The sequence below is a fragment of the Equus caballus genome, chromosome 10, assembly GCF_041296265.1.
Source record: "Equus caballus isolate H_3958 breed thoroughbred chromosome 10, TB-T2T, whole genome shotgun sequence".
Taxonomy (NCBI): domain Eukaryota; kingdom Metazoa; phylum Chordata; class Mammalia; order Perissodactyla; family Equidae; genus Equus; species Equus caballus.
The window spans coordinates 10,706,767-10,726,627 of NC_091693.1; the positions used below are offsets into that span (position 1 = coordinate 10,706,767).

General features: G+C 60.3%; 2 protein-coding genes across 2 annotated transcripts; one reads left to right on the forward strand and one right to left on the reverse strand.

The window, feature by feature from the left end:
* Positions 1-1,146: 1,146 nt before the first annotated feature.
* MAP3K10 (mitogen-activated protein kinase kinase kinase 10) lies at positions 1,147-16,972 on the forward strand. The gene is made up of 10 exons (XM_067053914.2): positions 1,147-2,234; positions 6,458-6,638; positions 9,487-9,635; positions 10,097-10,272; positions 10,895-11,141; positions 12,669-12,785; positions 14,299-14,473; positions 14,559-14,671; positions 14,992-15,624; positions 16,383-16,972. Exons 1-10 carry the CDS (start codon positions 1,553-1,555, stop codon positions 16,703-16,705), a joined length of 2,796 nt encoding a protein of 931 aa, XP_066910015.2. The 5' UTR covers positions 1,147-1,552; the 3' UTR covers positions 16,706-16,972.
* Positions 16,973-17,129: 157 nt separating this feature from the next.
* On the reverse strand, positions 17,130-19,833 carry TTC9B (tetratricopeptide repeat domain 9B). The gene is made up of 3 exons (XM_023649743.2): positions 18,909-19,833; positions 18,195-18,377; positions 17,130-17,357 (listed from the first exon to the last, which is right to left on the reverse strand). Exons 1-3 carry the CDS (start codon positions 19,321-19,323, stop codon positions 17,242-17,244), a joined length of 714 nt encoding a protein of 237 aa, XP_023505511.1. The 5' UTR covers positions 19,324-19,833; the 3' UTR covers positions 17,130-17,241.
* Positions 19,834-19,861: the final 28 nt, after the last annotated feature.

Below are 19,861 nucleotides of genomic sequence, written 5' to 3' on the forward strand. Positions count from 1 at the left end.
GCCACGCGGAGGCAGGGTCCCACATAGCACAACCAGAAGGACCTACAACTAGAATATACAGCTATGTACTGGGGGGCTTCGGGGAGGAGAAGAAGAAAAGAAGACTGGCAACAGATGTTAGCTCAGGTGCCAATCTTTTAAAAAAAAAATCTGTCCTTGATTCTTGCTTTGCATTTATAATTCGACCTTGGACAGTGACTTGACTTCTCTGTGCAGTCATCTGTAAAATGGGGGCTTTGTGAGGATTCAATGATTCCATGTGTGCAAAGCGCTTAGCACACGACGTACATTAAACTCCAGTAAATTGAAGTTCCTATTATGGGGGGAGGTGGCAGATTCTTGAGGGTACCATGGGCTGGTGGGGAAAGCAGACGAGGCTGTGATTTCCCCAGGGACAGGAAACACATCCTCCCAGCCCCGTCCTCCCGGCAGAGGCCTCGCCATCAGCCCAAGCCCCTAGCTTGCTGGAGCCACCAGCCGGCTCCCCGAAGCCCGCAGTTTGGGAACTGCCTCCCGCAGCGCTGGTCCGAGAGCGGACTACATTTCCCGGCGTGCACCTCAGGTCCGGACCCCGAGAGACCGGCCCGCCGCGGAGACCTCGTCCGGCCGCATTAGATGCTCGGGGCAGTAACCATCGTTCTCGCAGTTCCTACTCCTCGCTTTGTGAAACGCGTCCCTTACGGTCAAGCCCACCTTGGGCCGCAGCCCCCACAGGGTCTGCGAGGGACGCTTGGCCCCCTCCTACCCTCCTCCAGGATCCTGCCCACCGGACCCCAGGGAGGGTCCGAGGCCAGTCTTATCACCCCTGGAGGACTCCTTCGGCCCTGCGGGGTCCCACTGTGGCCCGAGGCTGGCAGCGGGGCTCTGGGGGCTGGGAGACTGGGGACCGGCCTCAAGGCCTCACAGCCGGAGACTACAACTCCCAAGCGGCACCGCGGCGGCGGCGGCGAGCACGTCACTCAGGCATCGCCGGCGGCCCCGGGAAGCGGTGCGGGCGGGGGCAGGGGCTGGGGCCGACCGGGAGGCCGGTGCTGAAGATGGGGGTCGCCCGGCCGCCCCGCGCGTGAGGAGGCCGAGGGGTGCGCCACCCCGTCCTGGGGCGGGCGCCCCCCGGACCCCGCCACCCCCGCCCCGCCCGGCGGTCGTGGCCCGGGATGCGGAGCCGGGGGCCGCCGGTGGAGCTGCGCGGGGTGAGAGGCGCGGGGAAGGGGGTTGCCTGCTTCCCTCGCCCTCGTCCCCCACCGGCGGGCCCCGGCAGGAATTCGGGAGCCGCGCGTCCAGGCCCTCTTAGCGCCCTGACATTTGGGGGCGATCGGTGAACCCGTCGCCCTACCCCCACCCGGCCCCGCCTGGACAGCTGAATCAGAGGGGACGACCCTGCCCTTTTAAGGAGGCTTTTTCTCGCTCCTGCGGAGGGCCCCCCAGCTATGGCCCCCAGGAGCCCCCCAGAACCCGCAGGGACTTCCCCCGATCCTGGCCGCCGGGGCCCGCCCTCTGCATCCCGCGGGCAGCCTGTGTGAAGCGGCCTCCCGCAGCCCCCGGCCCCTCCCCCATGGAGGAGGAGGTGGGGGGGGCGGCCAAGGAGTGGGGCGCGACCCCCGCGGGGCCCGTCTGGACCGCTGTGTTCGACTACGAGGCGGCGGGCGACGAGGAGCTGACCCTGCGGAGGGGCGACCGCGTCCAGGTGCTTTCCCAGGACTGGGCCGTGTCCGGCGACGAAGGCTGGTGGACCGGGCGGCTACCCAGCGGCCGCGTGGGCGTCTTCCCCAGCAACTACGTGACCCCCGGCCCCCCCGCCGCGCCCGCGGGCCTGCAGCTGCCCCAGGAGATCCCCTTCCACGAGCTGCAGCTCGAGGAGATCATCGGGGTAGGGGGCTTCGGCAAGGTCTATCGGGCCCTGTGGCGTGGCGAGGAGGTGGCCGTCAAGGCCGCCCGGCTGGACCCTGAGCGGGACCCGGCATTGACAGCAGAGCAGGTGCGCCAGGAGGCCCGGCTCTTCGGAGCCCTGCAGCACCCCAACATCATTGCCCTCAGAGGCGCCTGCCTCAGCCCCCCACACCTCTGCCTGGTGATGGAGTATGCCAGGGGGGGCGCGCTGAGCAGGGTGCTGGCGGGTCGCCGGGTGCCCCCTCACGTGCTGGTCAACTGGGCCGTGCAGGTGGCCCGGGGCATGAACTACCTACACAATGATGCCCCTGTGCCCATCATCCACCGGGACCTCAAGTCCATCAACAGTAAGTGGTGTCCTCCCCCCAAAAAACTTGCTTCTGCAGAACCTTGTGAGGCCAAGCCTAGGTGGTGGGAAAAGGGGACACCTGAAGACGCTGCCTGGGATGAGAAGGGGCAGCAGTATGTCTTCAGGGCCGGGTGGAAAAACGGAGGCTCAGAAAGGTTGAAGGACTACTTGCCCTCCAGGCTGCAGAGTCACAGTAGCTCCGTAAAGAATTATCCATGAACACTGTGACACTGTGATGGGCCCTGCGTCTCCTGCTGAGAACAGGACAGATGCAGAGCCGGTCCTCATGGCGCTCACTGTCCAACCATGATGCCAGAGTCCACCAGGCAGGGACAGAAAGACCCTAGCCCAGAGCCGGGGTTTCTCAACCTGGGCGCTGTTGACATTTGGGGCCAGATGATTGTAGGGGACTGTCCTGTGCATTGTAGGTGGTTTAGCAGCATCCTTGGCCTCTAGCCACTAGATGCCATTAGCATACCCCGCCTGCCACCACCAGTTATGGCAACCAAAAATGTCTCCAGACATTGCCAAAGGTCCCCTGGGGGGCAAAATTGCCCCCTGTTGAGAACTACTTCCTGGAGTCATCCTAGGCCTCCTCCCAGCTGGCCAAGGCAAAGTGGACAAGATGAGGCAGGAGGAAAAGAGATGTGGCTTACGGGAAAGCTTGCAGGCTGGCCGGCCTGTCACAGGTTCTCAAGAGATGATTGGTTGGTTGAGTGGGGCCTGGGGCCAGGTGGACAGGAAGGTCCCCAGGACCCACATCTAGATCAAGGAGCTTCTCAGGATGATGGCAAATATTAATTGAACACCTGTTAAATGGGAGCCCAACAGGGACCGAGACAGCCGTGGTGTCGGCCCTTCTGGTACTCACAAACGAGAGATTTCCTTCATTCTCCAGATATTTCTGGAGCTCCTGTTGTGTGCCAGACCCTGTCCTGGGCCTTAAAGGATAGAGCAGGGGGAAATCATAACTTCTTGGCTCTCCCATCCTTCCTCTGCCGCATCTCGCTCCCTTTCATTGCCGCTTATTTATTCTTTCTTTCATTTGGTATTTACTGGGCCGGGTCATGTGCTGAGCAAGAGGGCTCCACCGCGAAGGAGGCCAGCATGTTCCCTGTCCTCGCATGAAATAGGAGCATTTTCCCTTTCCATCTCATCTGTTTCTGATTCCTGTCAGTTCTACATCTTGAAATTTGTTTGACGCCATCCCACTATTTTTGTAAGTTTGTTGCTGTATCCTTCTCTGCCCCCCCGACTGCAAGCCCCTAGAACAGAGGGATGCCTTACCTTTCAGACCTGGCGTTTGTGCACCCACCAGCGAGCTGCCAAGTGCCGGAGTTGGGCCAAGCCCTGTGCCAGGGCTGGGGAATTGAGCAAGACAGCCACAGGCGGTCCCTGCCTTCGTGGATGCTCGTGCTCGAACGCCCCTGAAATGCCGGGTGGATGGAGGCGGGACTGCTGGCATGCTCCTCTTGAAGGCTGCGGCCCCTTCTCAGTCCGTCCTCACCCTGCTGAGACACAGCCTGCAGGTGGGGTGTAAGGACACACCCCCACACCCCCAAGTTTTTCTGTAGCCGGTGCCACCTGGACAAAGGGTTCCTGGGGCTCTTTTGGCCAAGGCTTGCTGCCCAGGCAATGGGACTGCTCCATGCCTGAGACAGAGGACACGGCCTCCACATTCATCCTTCCCCGAGGGGCTCCTCATCTGATGTCAGTCATTCATTGGTTAATTCACCCAATAATTCTTAAGCAGAATTCAGTGTACTAGGCACTGTCCTAGGCTCTGGGATTACAGAGTGGATGAAGCAAGATTCCCCCGTTACGGAAGTTAGAGTCTAGTGGACAGAAATAGACGATTGATATTTGGATGGATAAAATTTCAGAGTATCCCAGACTCTGAAGGAAAGAAAGCAGATTAAGGATGGGGCAGAGGAGCTCTTTGGGTCGGATGGTCAAGGAAGGCATCATTAGAGCAGAGAACTGGGCAAAGAAGACCAGCCTTACAAAGCGCTCGGCAGAGCAAAGGTCCTGGGGCAGGAATGAGTGGGCCTTGTCAGAGACACAGTCAGGAGACCAGAGGGCTTGGAAGAGCAGAAGTGAGGCAGAGGAGGAAGGAGATGATGTCGGAAAGGTAGACGGGGGCCAGATCATGATGGCCTTGCGGGCTGTGGTGAGGACTTGGGGTGTTTCATTCAATGGAGTAGAAACCATTGGAGGGTTTGGAGCAGGTGGTGACATGAACAGATGTATATTTTTAAAGGGAATTGATTTAGGCCCAGCTTGGGAGATGCAGAAATAAAGTGTAAGTCCATGGGGTGTTCCCTCTGTCACAGGGTCACTCCACAAACAGGAGAGGTGGGGACCCAAAAAGGGAGGACTTCTGGAAGGTGGAGTCACGCAAGCCTTCCATGAGGAGGTGGCATTTGAGTCAGGCTTCAAGGAACGGACAAGGGGCTGGCCCTGTGGCCGAGTGGTTAAGTTCACGCGCTCCGTGTTGGCGGCCCAGGGTTTCGCCAGTTCGGATCCTGGACAGGGACATAGAACCTCTCATCAGGCCATGCTGAGGCAGCGTCCCACATGCCACAACTAGAAGGACCCACAACTAGAATATACAACTATTTCCTGGGGGGCTTTGGGGAGAAGAAGAAGAAAAAAAAAATGATTGGCAATAGATGTTAGCTCAGGTGCCGATCTTAAAAAAAAAGAATGGACAAGATTTACCAACCGTGTGACCTTCGGCAACGCACCCATCTCTCTAACCCTAGTTTCTTCATCTGCCGAATGGGCATGGTAGTAGGATTACCTTGTTGTTGTTATGACGGGAGAAGTAGCCAAGAATGGTCACAACGAAGGTGGAGAAATAAGGATCAGTGATGGCGACATCCCATGCTAACAATAGCTAACGTTTTTAAATTGCCTGCTGTTGCCTCAGGCAATAAATCTTTACTACAACCCTAATAAGGTAAACACTCTTCTCCTCTCCAGTTAACAGAGAAGAAATCTTAAAGGTGTTAAGAAAGATAAAGTAAACGATACAAGGTTATGCAGCTAATAAGGGGCAGAGCTGGGATCCAAACCCAGGCAGGCCGCTGGACACTTTGGGGCCCCTGTTTGACAGAAGCTGGTAGTTGAGAGATTGGGCTCTGGTGACAGACCTGCTTCAGCTCTTTGCCCCAACATTTTCTAGCTGTGTGATCGTGGCCGAGTGACTTCCTCTCTCTGAGCCTCAGTTTGCTAGTCAATAAAATGGGTTGCTTGCTAGTTAACTCATGGAAGGGGCTTACACAGTGCCTGGCGTGTAACGGACTCCTGATAAACATGAACCTGATTCTTCTTGTTGTTAGCAATGACCCCAGGCAGCAGGTGAGTTGGAACAATTCACTGTGCTTGAGTGATATATCAGATTTTGTCACGATACTGCTGTGTAACAAATCAGCCCCAAGACTTGGGGTCTCTAAACGACAGTCATTTATTACTGCTCATGCATGTGCAGGCCAGCGGGAGGGTAAACTCATTTGGCTGGGCTCAGCTGGGGGGCTTTGCTCCAGGATCTGCTGTCTTCCTTGCACAGCGGGCTCGCCGGGGCGTGCTCTCGTGGTGGTGGCAGATGCACTGAGGGCAGGCAGACACATGAGGCCTCTTAGGCCTCGGCTTGGAACTGGCGCTCTCCCTTCTGCCTCGTCCTGTTGGCCAAAGCAAGTCCTATGGTCAGCCCAGAGTAAAGGATGGGGACATGTGCTCTGCGTCTTTAGTGGAAAGAACCGTGAAGTCCCGTGGCAAACAGTGTGACGCGGAAAGGAGTAGAATTGGGGCCTGGAAGGGAGTACACCACAGCGGGTGACAGAGACCAGGGACACCACATGCGTCCCCTCTGCTCCTGGTTTGTAATCCCACGTCTGGGGTGGTTGGGAATTCAAGGCCTGGACCATGGATAACCAAGCCCTTGGCCGTTGACCTTTCTCTGAGCTCCCTAGAGCTGAGTGTCAGGAGGGGAGGGGACCCAGGGGAAGCCCCCTACCCACTCTTGGGAGCCTGGGGCAGGAGTGAGATGGCCTGGGAGGGCTCGTGGTATGCCAGGCCAGGAAAGGAGCCGCTGCAGAGCGGGCAGCTGGAGGAGGGACAAAGAACATGTAGGAGATGCCGGCCGAGGCCGGGGCCAGCACGCCCGGGTCTGCAGCCCAGCAGGTCTGGGGTGACCCGCCTTTCTTCCCCCCCCCACAGTCCTTATCCTGGAGGCCATCGAGAACCACAACCTCGCAGACACGGTGCTCAAGATTACGGACTTCGGCCTCGCCCGCGAGTGGCACAAGACCACCAAAATGAGCGCTGCGGGGACTTACGCCTGGATGGCTCCGGAGGTCATCCGTCTCTCCCTCTTCTCCAAAAGCAGTGACGTCTGGAGGTGCTGACGGTGGGGCCGGGGAGGCCTCCCAGAAATGGGGGCGGGGGGGGGCGAGGGCAGAGGCGGAGGGACAGTCTCCCACTGCAGCCGGGATCGGGGTCTGGCACAGGGGCTGCCAGTGAGGTCAGACCATCAGCCAGGCCCCAAGGCAGCTGTCTGTTCTGCTAGCGGAAGTGGCGGCCATGGAGGACCTGGATTCCAGTAATAATCTCAGAGGTGTAGAGATAGGATGTCAGCACTGAAGGCCCCTCAGACGCCATCCAGTCCACTGCCCCCACGTGTCAAATAGGAAATTGAGGCCATTGGAGGCAACCATTCATTCATTCGTCCATCCATCCATCCGTCCATCCATCCGTGCATCTGTCCTTTTCTCTGGGGGCTGGGGTACAGCAGTGAATAAAAACAGACGTGTTTTCTCCCCTCAGAGATAGTAAATAAATGAACTAATACACAAGAAGCTGAAAAAAAGCTGTTTTCAGGTTAAGAAAATTGTAAAATAATTTTTATCAATGTGGCAGAAAAAGTATTAGCTAGTGTTACGAGCCAGGAGGTGGGTGGAAAGCCCTCTGCGGGCTGGAGGACGACGCTGGGAAAGGCTTTTCTGAGCAGGGGCACTTGCACCGTTGTGACTCTGAGCTCCCAGTGGCTGCCAGGAGCCTGCCAGCAGAGTCTGGGGGACGAAGCTTCCCACGCAGGAGGTACTGAGGTGAGAGCCAGCTCGGCATGTTCCAGAAACAGCTACAAGGCCCGTGGGGCTGGGACAGAGCAGGCCGGGAGGAGAGCGGCAGGAACTGACATAGGAGCGAGCTGGACGGTGTCAGGGAGAGCCCTTGGAGGCGTTTGTGGATGGCGGGATCTGATTTCGCAATGCAGAGGCTCCCTGGGTGCTGGGTCAGAGAGGACAGGAGTGAGTGCGGGAGGGCAGCGAGGAGGCTGTTGGCATCGCCAGCGAGACTTGATGGTGGCAGCAGAAACACTTGGACCCGCGGCCTTTGGAGGGGGAGCCAAGCCCGGGTCAGTCCCCGGCTGAGGCTCCAGATGGACCGAGCAGCAGAGTCGTGGCCATTGGGCAGACCGATCAGCCGGGAAGCCCCAACTAGAGCAGTGCAGCCCCCGGGGGGGATGTTCTGACAGGCGTCCCGCCAGACGTTCATTTACGGTCACAAACATTTAGCGGAGCCGTATTTCAGCAGTGAGAACAGAAAACCCAAAATAGAAATAAGACTGAAGTGTTTGCTCTCGTGTAAAGCCCAGAGCTGGTGTGGTGCCCCCAGTGTTAGGGAATCAGGGTCCTATGTCGGGGTTCCTTCCCGGGGGTGTCACGGACACTGGGCAGGGAAATTCTTCCTTGTGTGGTACTGGCCTGTACTTTTCAGGACACTAAGTATCCATGGTTCCCAGCCACCTAACATCAGTAGCACTATTGTGACCATCAAAACAACCCCACAGGTTTCCAGGGATGGTGGGGCAGGGGGAGGGTGTCATGCTATCTCCAGTTGAAAACCACTATTATTTTCTTCCACCTTGTGTGGCCTCCATTCCCAAGTTCACTTCATTGTCCAAAATGGCTGCTTGAGCACCAGCTTTCGTGTCCACATTCCAACCAGAAGGAAGGAGAAAAGACGGAAGGAGCACCCCTTCCCTTTAAGGACACCTTCTGGAAGTTAGTTGCCCAGGACACACACACCCCTACATCCCAGTGGCCAGGACCATTGCCGTCTGGGCAGCCTTAGCTGCAAAGGAGGGTGGGACATTATTTCATGTGGTCTGTGCCCAGCTCCGATTCCGCGGTGCTGCCCCTGAGCGAAAAGGGGAGGCTGGGCTGTGTGAGCGCAGGCGGGCGTCTCTAGTTCCAGTGCCCAGACAGTGTCTGGCCCACAGTAGACATTTCATAAGTGTGTGTTGAAGGAGTGCATGTGTGGATGTGGGGGCACAGGGCGCTCCCGCATGCGAGGCACGGCACAAAATGGGGATTGGGCTCCAGAGGGAGCACAGCTCACTGGAGAAGATGGACACGCAGGTGATTGTGGCACAGTGGTGTGCACTCTGGCATTGTGGAGCCATTAAGGACACTATCATGGGCATCAGGCAGACCTGAGTCCGAGTGTGGCTCCACCACTTACTAGCTGTGTGACCTTAGGCAGGTAACTTAACCTCTCTGAGCCTGCAGCTGCTCGTCAGATAAAATGGAGGTCATACCCATACCTTCTGCCTTGCAGGGCTGTTGTGAGGGTTACTGAGAGTGCCTCGCACAGTGCTGGCCTGGAGTGAGTGCTTTATAAATGTTAAGTAGTGTTAACTTGTTTTTAGAGGTAAGTGCCCAGGGTTCTGGGGGGCCATGGAGTAGGGGCCTCTAACCCAGCTTTGGAGGCTGTGGAACCAAGGAAGCCTTCCTGGCAGAGGGGACACCTGAGTTGTGATTTAAAGGACAGTTACAGAAAGGGAAGGGTGTTCTCAACAAAGCGAACAGTATGTGCAAAAGCCAGAAGTAAGGAAGAACAGGGCTTGTTCAACTCTCCAGTGTGGCTCCAGGATGAAGCTGGGGTTGGCAGGGGGGCTGAGAGTGCACAAAGGCAAGGCTGCCGGGGTCATCAGAGGTCAGGCTGAGGAGGGCACATTTGCCCAGTGGGTACAGGGGGCCACTGCGGGTGTTCAGGCAGGAGTGAGGGAAGAGAGGCAGCCCCGCCACGTCTATCGAGATTGGGCTGATGGAGGTCAGATCAGGACCTTGTGGCCTCATCAGCCAGGGCTGGCTGTTGGCTGAGGCAGGGGACCGGAGGCAGGGCTGGGGCACAGGTGAGGACTGGGGTGGGCTGCGGCATCACCCCTTCCTCTCCCCCACCTGCAGCTTCGGGGTGCTGCTCTGGGAGCTGCTGACAGGGGAGGTCCCCTACCGTGAAATCGACGCCTTGGCCGTGGCATATGGCGTGGCTATGAACAAGCTGACGCTGCCCATCCCCTCCACCTGCCCCGAGCCCTTTGCCCGCCTACTGGAGGGTGAGCCAGGGCCCCGTGGAGAGGGTAGGCTCAGCTTGGGGTGGCAGGCGCCCTCGGGCCCAGAACCCACCCCTTCACACCCATCCCTACCAGTGGGCCCAGGAGTGAGGGAGAAGGGGCTGGAGCCATCGGACCAGGAACAGCCTCCCCTGCAGTTGGCTCCATGGCCCCCAGACCCTTGTTCTGGCCAGGCCCCCAGCTCTTGAGGGCAGCCTGTTAGGTTCCTCGGCCCGGGGATTCCTCCCAGATCCCCGAGTGGACCACCAGTCAGGGAGCTGGTCCCCAGGTTTCTCTCCCAGAGTGAAAGATGGCCAGGAATTTGGCTTTGAATTCCTCCCCTCGGCTCCATGGGAGCTGTTTGTCCACAGTCCCTTGTGTCCTGCCTTCTACCGAGCAGGCTGATGCCCCAGAGCACGGCCCCTGACATCGCCACTCCCACTGCTGTCCCCCACCCACCCCAGAATGCTGGGACCCAGACCCCCACGGGCGGCCAGATTTCGGCAGCATCTTGAAGCAGCTGGAGGCCATCGAGCAGTCGGCCCTGTTCCAGATGCCGCTGGAGTCCTTCCACTCGCTGCAGGAGGACTGGAAGCTAGAGATCCAGCACATGTTCGATGACCTCCGCACCAAGGAGAAGGTGAGGGGGGCGCGGGGGGAGGGAGGGAGCAAGCTCCCTGAGTTCTGATGCCTTGGGGGGCCAGAGTCCCTTCCCCTGCACCCCGGTCTTTGGGTCCATGCAGGGCCAAGGGAGCCTTTTCTGCATATCAAGAGAAGCCAGCCTGCTGTTAAGGGATTAATAAGAAAAAGGCACCCTGCACTGTGGTACTTACAAGTGATGCTGCAGGAGGGCTGGGGTCGGCTTTAAAATACTACAGCAAAAAGGAGAGGGAGGAGAGAAGGACGGGGTACAGGACAAAGGATTTGCAAAGTATAGATCATTATTGAAGTTGGATGATGGGCACAAGGGGGTGCACTATTCTCTCTCTGCTTTTGTGCATGTTTGAAGTTTTCCAAATTAAAGAGGTTAAAAAATTTAAAATCAAAGGGGGAAAAAAGAAAAGGCACCCCTTTCTTTGGGCTAACCCCGTCCCCTGCCCTGGCACCCAGCTTGGCTGGTGAAGTGTGAGTTGGAGTGTACCCCCACTTGGCCCCACAGCAGGACGCCCCTGGGCAGGCCCCAACCAGAGCCAGCAGCCCCGGGTCCATCCCCAGGGGCGGAGAAGCGAAGCCCCTCCCGCAAGCCGCCGCCTCTCCTCCAGGAGCTGCGGAGCCGCGAGGAGGAGCTGCTGCGGGCGGCGCAGGAGCAGCGCTTCCAGGAGGAGCAGCTGCGGCGGCGGGAGCAGGAGCTGGCCGAGCGCGAGATGGACATCGTGGAGCGCGAGCTGCACCTGCTCATGTGCCAGCTGAGCCAGGAGAAGCCGCGGGTCCGCAAACGCAGGGGCAACTTCAAGCGCAGCCGCCTGCTCAAGCTGCGGGAAGGCGGCAGCCACATCAGCCTGCCCTCCGGTACCGCCCACGGCCCTTGAGCATCCCCCAACTGGCTGCCGGGAGCATCCCTCACCCAGGGTTTCTCTCTTCCTTTCACTTTTTAAAATTTTTTATGGCTAAACAGATCAGACGTATGGAAAACGACCAAAAAACTGGGTACCGCTTAGCAAGTTAGCATAATCACCCCCTGAACCCCGAGAGATCCTCTGGCCATCCCAGATGCCCTGCACATGCCCCTCCAGACACAAGGCCCTGTGCTCCCCACCCCCTGGGGACGGCCCCAGTCTTGACTTTTAGGGCAGCCCCTTCCTTAGTTTTCTTTACAGTTTTGGCCCCCAACTATGTGTTTAATATCTTCTAATCTGCCTCTTTTCCCCCTTGCCAATAATTGATGGAAAAACTGCATCTCCACGGCCTGGATGTTGCTGCTGGCATCCCCCTGGGATCACTTAACACGTCCCTTGGTCCCCTCAATTTCCTGTAAATTGGGATTAGGGTAAACTGTGTGAAGTTGATGATCTTCAGTCATTTGGGACCTGCAAAAACAAGTTTCACGTGGGTCAGCAAGGCTTAATCAGTTTCAAGTTCAGTTTCTTTTCCCAAAGGCTGCTTCCTGGGAGTGTCAGAAGGCACGAATACTGGGTGCCTCTCTCTCTGGGATGTTACAAGCCACAGAGCAGTGCCCAGAACAGCACCGGCCAACAGGAAAGTAATGCAAGCCACGTGTGTAATTTTAAATATTCTAGTAGCCACGTTAAAAAAAAAAAAGGAAAAAAAATAATTTTAATAATATATTTTATTTAGCCCAATGTATCCAAAATGCTATGGTTTCACACCTAATCAATACCCAAAAAGATTGTGAATGAGACATTTTACCTTCTTTGCTCACACTACGTCTTTGAAATCCAGTGTGTATTTTATTTGCACAGCTCATCTCCATCCCGGCACTGAAATTCCACCAAAAATACTTGACCTGTATTTAGGTTTTGTAAGATTTACAGTTGAAAACGTAGATTCACGTACCCAAGTTGTTCTAAGCGTGCTTGGGTGTTTCCAATAACCGAGCTGAGTCTCTGTTTTTAAATACAAACTTAGATTGGTTACAATGAAATAAAGAAAGGTCGGACTCCCCGGTTCCTCGGTGACACGAGCCACGTCTCAATGCTCAGTTGCCACGGATGGCTAGTGGCCGCCTCCCTGGGCACCCAGGCCTAGGGCCTTCGTCCATCCTAGTTAATTAGGGACCCCCTAGGCGCCTTGCTCTCAAACTCGAGCATGCTTCAGGGGAACCCAGGGGGCCTGTGACAGGTACATCGCTGCCCCTCCACCCCAGGGGTGCTGACCCAGTGAGGGCCCAAGAGGGTGCATTTCCAGGGGGTTTCCACGTGATGTTGACACTGCCGGCCTGCGGACCACACTTGGAGAACCGCCACGTTAAGGAAGGCCAAATGGTGGCGGTCCCCTTCTGTCATTCCTTCTCTGCGGGGCACTCCTCTCTGTTAGCCAGGGAGCCGTTTGCTCAGGAAAGTCTCTTCCTTTGTGCAGGCTTTGAGCATAAGATCACTGTCCAGGCCTCTCCAACCCTGGATAAGCGGAAAGGATCCGACGGGGCCAGCCCCCCCGCGAGCCCCAGCATCATCCCCCGGCTGAGGGCCATTCGCCGTGAGTATCTCCCGAGGCCCTGACCAGTCAGTCAGTCAGTCAGTCAGCAAACTTCTCTGAGCACATACCTTGCACCAAGCGGGGGGAACCACAGGAAACAGGGAGACCAGTCAGTGAGCAGGAGAAGCACTGGGCAGGAAAACCGGGAGGGGAAGAAGGAAGAACAGTTGCTGCTGGACACCGGGAAGGCCCGTGGGAGGAGCTGAGCTTGCGGCTTTGAGACATGCGGAGATCGGAAGGAAGAGTGTCCCTGGCGGAAGGAACAGCCAAGGCAAAGGCCCAGAGGTGGGAATGTTTATCAGCCCCAAACCACCGGCTTGGCTGGAGGAGAGTGAATGGGAGGCGGCGGGAGGTTTGTGGTCGAGGAACTCTGGAGAGGCAGGAAAAGGAATCTGGATTCTACTGTCACATGACGGGAGCCGGGGAGGGCTGGGGCGAGGCAGTGACGGAGCGGGTTCACCTTTGCCCTCTGGCAGCTGTGAGGAGCAGGGTCTTAGGACAGCATAGACAAGTGAGATGAGGACGGCTGGCCCGGGTTGGGGGGCGCCTTGGATGGGGAGATGGCCACAGTGGGGGCCACATGGCAGAGGTCCAGCCGTCAGGGTTCAGGTAAATAACAACCATACAGAGGTCATCAATACTGGTATCAGGGTCCATTCAAGCGTGGTGGGACCAGGAGAGAGAGCACCTGACCTTCCAGGGAACAAACTATGCAGACCTGGAGCTTTGAAGGGCAAGCCACCAACCAGGCCAGGAAAAGGACCGAAAGGGAACAGAATTCCAGGTGAAGGGAACAACCTTTGCAAAGGCATGGAGTTGTGAAGCGCCCCACTGGGAACCAGCAGACATGGGTCCCAACCAGGCCCCTAAGGCCCTCTGCCTGCGTATCCTGACTCCGTCTCTCTCCTCGTCCTCCCTCCACACCAGCCTCCTGGCCGGCTGGGAGCACTCCGGGCGTGTCCAGGGCCTTGGCATTCACTGTTCCCTCCACCTGAAACTCCTCTCCCTGGTGTCTACTTAGCTCCCTCCCTCACCTCCTTCGGGTCTTTGCCAGATTTCTCGCTCTCCCATGGGAGAGCCTTCTCTAACTCCACAGCCCTCGCCTGCTCCCTGTTTCCCACAGCACGGCTCCCCTTCTGACACCCCACACAGGTGGCTCACCCAGTAGGGTCCTTTCTTCACCTGCTAAAATGGAAACGCTCGCAGCTGCTCAGTAAACCTGAAGGGATGGGTGACGGCTGAGGCCGTGGGGAGCGATGGGAGATGAGGCTGAGGAAGTGGGCAGGGAATGCATATGAAGGGCCTTGAATGCCAGGGTGAGGAGCTGGGCCATTGTCCTGACAGCGGTGGGGAGCTATGGAAGGATTTATAGCAGGGAAGGGTCCTTCAGGACTGGAGTTAGAACCCAAGATCCCTGGGGCTTCCAGGTGGAGGGAGGGTCCGAGTGGGGAGAGGGAGGCTGGGAGCTCAGTGGGGCCAAGACCCAGTAACCGAGTGGCTTCTCTCGGCTCAGTGACCCCCGTGGATGGTGGTGGCGGCGGCAGCAGTGGCAGCAGCAGTGGTGGCAGTGTGACATGGGGCCGCAGCGGGCCCCCAAAGAAGGAAGAGCTGGTTGGGGGCAAGAAGAAGGGCCGCACGTGGGGGCCCAGCTCCACCCTGCAGAAGGAGCGGGCTGGAGGAGAGGAGAGGTACCGGCGGGGCCGCCCTGCGCCCGCCCCCAGGCCCGTGGCGCAGCGAAGGCCGCCGACCCCCCATCTCTGGTGCCCCCTGCAGGCTGAAGGCCCTGGGGGAAGGGAGCAAACAGTGGTCATCGAGCGCCCCCAACCTGGGCAAATCCCCCAAACACACCCCCATCGCCCCTGGCTTCGCCAGCCTCAATGAGATGGGTAAGACGGTGAGGGCCCCTTTAAGGGAGAGGGGGAGGGGACATCCGCTGGCCCGAAGGGGAGCAGAGCCCGAGACAAACGGGGGACCCTTCCCCAGGGTTGGGGGAGGGAGCGGGATTTCGCTGGTCCCCCGGGGAGCAGGCATTCCCGGAAAGGGCGACAGCCAGGCCCCCGGGTGCGGGGTCACTCCCAGGGGCAGGGGCCCTTGCGGGGAGGAAGATGCGAGAACCGCGCCAAGGGGGGACTCGGCGGTCTCGCTGTCGGAGGGTCCCCGGGGCCCGGGACCAGCCGGAGTCGAGCGCGGCCTCTCCCGGTTGCAGAGGAGTTCGCGGAGGCGGCGGGCGGCGGCAGCGTGCCCCCCTCCCCGTACAGCACCCCGGCCTACCTCACGGCGCCGCTGCCGGCCGAGCGCTCCCCGGGGCCGCCCCCCGCGCGACCCGCGCCCGGCGGCCGGCGGCGCTGCGAGCTGGCCCTGCTGGGCTGCGCCTCGCTGCTGGGCGCCGTGGGCCTGGGCGCCGACCTGGCCGAGGCGCGCGCCGCCGACGGCGAGGAGCAGCGGCGCTGGCTCGACGGGCTCTTCTTCGCCCGCGCCGGCCGCGGCCCGCCCGCCCGCTCCCCGGGCCGCCGCGACGACCCCGGCCCGGGCCTGGCGCCCTCGGCCACCCTCGTGTCGCTGTCGTCCGTGTCCGACTGCAACTCCACGCGCTCGCTGCTGCGCTCCGACAGCGACGAGGCCGCGCCGGCCGCGCCCTCCCCGCCGCCCTCCCCGCCCGCGCCCAGCCCCAACCCCCTGGTGGACCTGGAGTTGGAGAGCTTCAAGAAGGACCCCCGCCAGTCGCTCACACCCACCCACGTCACGGCCGCGCGCGCCGTGAGCCGCGGGCACAGGCGGACGCCGTCGGACGGGGCGCTGGGGCAGCGGGGGTCGCCCGAGCCCGCGGGCCCCGGCCCTGGTGAGTGAGGCGCCGCGCGCCCGGGGCGCGGAGAGCGGCCCTGCCCCCTGCCCCCGCCAGGGTCCGATGTCCCAGCCCAGCAGCGGCCTCCTCCTGCTTAGCGTGGGGAGGAGGGGTCTGTGTCCCCATGGCCCTCCCTGCTGAGGGTCCCTGGGTGACTGAAACACAGGGTGGTGGGGGGGGGGGGGGATGGTGCCAGACTCTAATGCCCACGGGGCCAGGCAGGTGATGTTAACGGCGACAGTGGTAACTATAGCGAACAGCCCTGTGCTGGGGCTGCTGTCTATATGTTGACTAACGTGACAAAGATGGTGGGACAGACAGGCGTTAAGGACTTCCCATGAGGCAGGCACCGTGCTAAGTGTTCTGCATTCACTGTTGCTATTTTACTTAATCCTCAGCCGGGTGGTGACGTGCTCTTGTCCCCGTTCAGAGGGTGTCATGTCTAAGGTCTCTCCGCCGGGTGGTCTGCAGGAACCCAGCCAGCCGAGGAGAGGGAGGGATGGGGGCTTTGTCTAGAGCGTCCAAAGGGAAGCAGGCCCTGGAGGGTCGCCCCCAGATGAGTGGCAGTCAGCAGTGATCAGGGCCTAGGCGCAGGTGCAACCCCTGCCAGAAAGTGGACCCAGCAAGATCTGGAGGCTTTTCGAGAGAAGTCAGAAATTCCAGTTTCCCTGTCCTCTCCTGGCTTTTAATGCCGCCCTCTGCACGCCCCCCCCCCCCATCTGCCCCCCTCATCTCGTCTGATCCTCTCTTACCAGGCCCTCGAGACCCCCTGGACTTTCCTCGCCTGCCCGACCCCCAGGCCCTGTTCCCAACCCGCCGCCGGCCCCCCGAGTTCCCTGGCCGCCCCACCACCCTGACCTTCGCCCCGAGACCCCGGCCTGCCGCCAGCCGCCCCCGCCTGGACCCCTGGAAACTGGTCTCCTTTGGCCAGACACTCAGCATCTCGCCTCCCAGCAGGCCGGACAGTCCGGAGAGCCCCGGGCCCCCCAGCGTGCAGCCCACGCTGCTTGACATGGACATGGAGGGGCAGAGCCAGGACAGCACCGTGCCCCTGTGCGAGGCCCAGGGCTCCCGCTGAGGCCACCGCCCGCCGGGGCAGCCTTGAATGTAGCGCCCCAGGCCCCGCCGCGGCCCGCCAGGCCCAGGCGGGAGGCCCTGGGCAGGATACCCGCTCTATTTATTGGGGAAGGGGGGAGGGGGGACACTTAATTTATTCCTTTGTACCCCAGGGGGTGGGGCCCTGCGCCCGCCCTGCAGCGGGGGGAGGGGGGCCGGGACACTCAGGGACAGGGCATCGCGGGGGATTTGGCACAAATGCAGCATTAAAGGTAGCCCCTGCCCCCTACCGCGCCTGGCTGTGCGTCTTTCCCGGCCTGCCGCCACCCCGGGCCATGCCCCTGTGCACCCCCCGCCCACGCTGGCTTTCTCAAGTCCCCGGGGTGAAGCATAAGCCCATAGCCCCTCCCCGGTCCCCACCAGAACAGCACACAAAGAGGCTCTGGTTACCAGTGACAAATGCTTTACCTGTGAACACATGAGTTGGGGGAGTTTACACGGTGAGGTGGCAGGGGTAGAGGTAGGGGTAGAGGTAGGGACAGCCCCGCTAGGTGGGTCTCAGCCAATGACGTCCCGCGTCCCAGCCCCGGCCCCGGCCCCACTGTCTTCCCGCTGGAGGCCACACCGGTTCATCTTCAGCTGAGTCAGCTGGATGTAGCGCAGGACATTGGTGTCTGCGGGGGAGGCGGGCAGGGCATTATCCTCAAGTCCTGGGGCAGCGGGGGACAGCTGCCCCACCTTGGCTCACACCTCATTGTCCCCAGCCTTCAGTGCCTCCCCACACAGCCAGCATTGCCAGAACCCTTCTCCAAAGCCCCAGCCACAACAAGCCAGTGGGGGCGTTTCACACCTCCATCCTTCCGCACAGGCTCTGCCTTCTGCCAGGAATGCCGCTCACTGGAGGCCCTGGTCGCCCTGCCACGCGGCCTCCGGGCTGTCTGCAAGCAGCCGCTTCTCCCACCACTCACCAGGACGGCTGATCCTGCCTCTGCTCCCACAACCCCATGTCGTGCACCTGTTGTGCTCCCTCGTCACTGGCTCCTAATACAAGCTCTGCCTACAGACACACTCACACACACACACACCCTCTGACTGCCATCTCCCACAGGGCAAGGAACGAGCCTCCAGCTCTGCTAACCCCCAACCCTGGGCCAATTTCCTAGATCGCCAGGAACCAGGTGACCGAGTAGGTGAGAGTGTGAATGGGTGAGAGAGGGAGTGGATGAACTGGGGAGCGGGGGGTGGGGGGGGGCGTGTAAGGGAGATGGGGTAGGTGAGCAGATAGGGAAGTGGCTGCTAGGGGAGTGGGGGCATCAGGATGAGTCAGGGGCTGAATAGACGAGAACTGGTTGGGTGAATGTCAGAGGAATGATGGGTGAGCGGACATTTAAATGGGAGGCGAGTGCATGAGAAGATGTGGAAGGAGTAGGTGGGTGGAGAGAGGAACGGGCGGGGGTCCAGCGCTCCCTCCAAGCAGCGAGGCCCCTTTCCGGGCTCCGCCTGCCCCTCACCTGTGGGCTCCCGGCTGCGGGCCTCCTGCAGGTAGCGCAGCGCGCGCGTGTAGTCGCCCAGGTGATAGAAGGCGATGCCGGCGCGGTAGGTGGCCTTGAAGTTGCCCTGCTGCTTCTCCAGCACCTTGAGACAGTACTCGCGAACCCGCTCGTAGTTCACCAGCTCCGACTGCAGCAGGCAGGCTGCGGGGGCACCGGGACCCGGGCTCTCAGAGCCGGCCGGCGCCCAGACCTCACCTGGCTTTCGGGATGCGGGGAACCCCACCCTTTCCCACGGCTGAGCCGTCCTCAGGGACTACTCAGGCCACCCGGCCGCCCAGCTCTGACCAATCAGAATGGAAGCGATCTGCGCCGCCGCCAGAGGGCGCGAAAAGCACAGACAGGCGCTCCCGGGTGATTAGCTGGGAGGTTTCCAGACGGGAGAGGGCTAGGGGCGGGCTCACAGGTGAGGGATGGGCCTCGAATGGCTCGTCCAGGGTAAGTTTGTCTCACCTGAGGTTCGCAGGTGGCACCCCAAAGCCCATCCATTCCCGCATCCCAGCTCCTTCCATCCCTGTGGTCCCCTACACTTCCAACCCCTCTCCTTGATCTAGTTCTGAGGACTCCCCCTACAGACCCCAGCCTTCAAGCCTGCAGCGCCCGCCACCCCAGGGCTTCGTGATTGCCCCTAGCTCCCCACCCCTCTCACATACGCGCCCCCCGACGGCCCCGTACCCGTGAGAGAGTCATAACATTCCACCTCCGTGTTCTCCACCAGGCGCCGCTGCTCCTCGCTGAGGCGGGCTGGCCCCGGGCTGGTGGCGGGCCCGGGGGCGGGGGCGGGCAGGCCTCCAGGGCGGGCCCCCTGCGCCGCCTTCAGCTGCAGCAGCGCCCGATGATACTTGCCGATGGCTTCCCGGAACTTCTTCTCTCGGTAGCAGCGCTGGCCCTCCGCCTTGAATGCCACGGCGGCCCGCAGGCTGCTGTCGAGCGCCGCGCCCAGGCCCCCCGACGGCTCTGGGGCAGGACCGGGCCGAGCTGAGCCATGGCAGGGGCCCGGGCCCGGCGGCGAGAGGGCGGGAGGCGGGCGCGGCGGAGGCTCCGGGGCAGCGCTGAGCATCAGCACCGGGGACAGCGCGCCGCGCTGCATTGTGGGAAACTCCTGCGGCCGCTGCTGCAGCTACCGCATCGCCCCCCGTGGGGCTGGTCCCCACCCTTTCTCCGCCCCCGCACCTCCAGCAGCCGACTCCGGCTGCCCCCTATGGGTCTAGAGAAACCCCTCAAGACTTCCCCACTCTCTCCTTCAAATCAGCCCCAGTCCTATTTCTCCAGCCGGCCTCTCCCTTTTTCCCACTCCCTTTACCCTCCCCACCCTCCTGCCTGCTCTCCTCTCCCAAGCACAGAGCTCCCAAAGCTTTCTATAAGGAAAGGGCAAGTCTGGGGGAAAGAGCAGGAAGATAACAACCTCGTGCACTGCCGGTTTTCAGTCCACCAGCATTTGGCATATTGGATAAGAACACAGGAGTCAAGCTGTCCAGATTTAATTCCCTGCTTATTTTCTCCCTAGTTATACGCCTTGGACAAATCACTTAAACTACCCGGAACTCTGTATCCTCAGCATGGGACAATGAGAGCAACTTTGAAACTCATTTGTTTATCTATGCAACAAACGAATATTCACTGATATC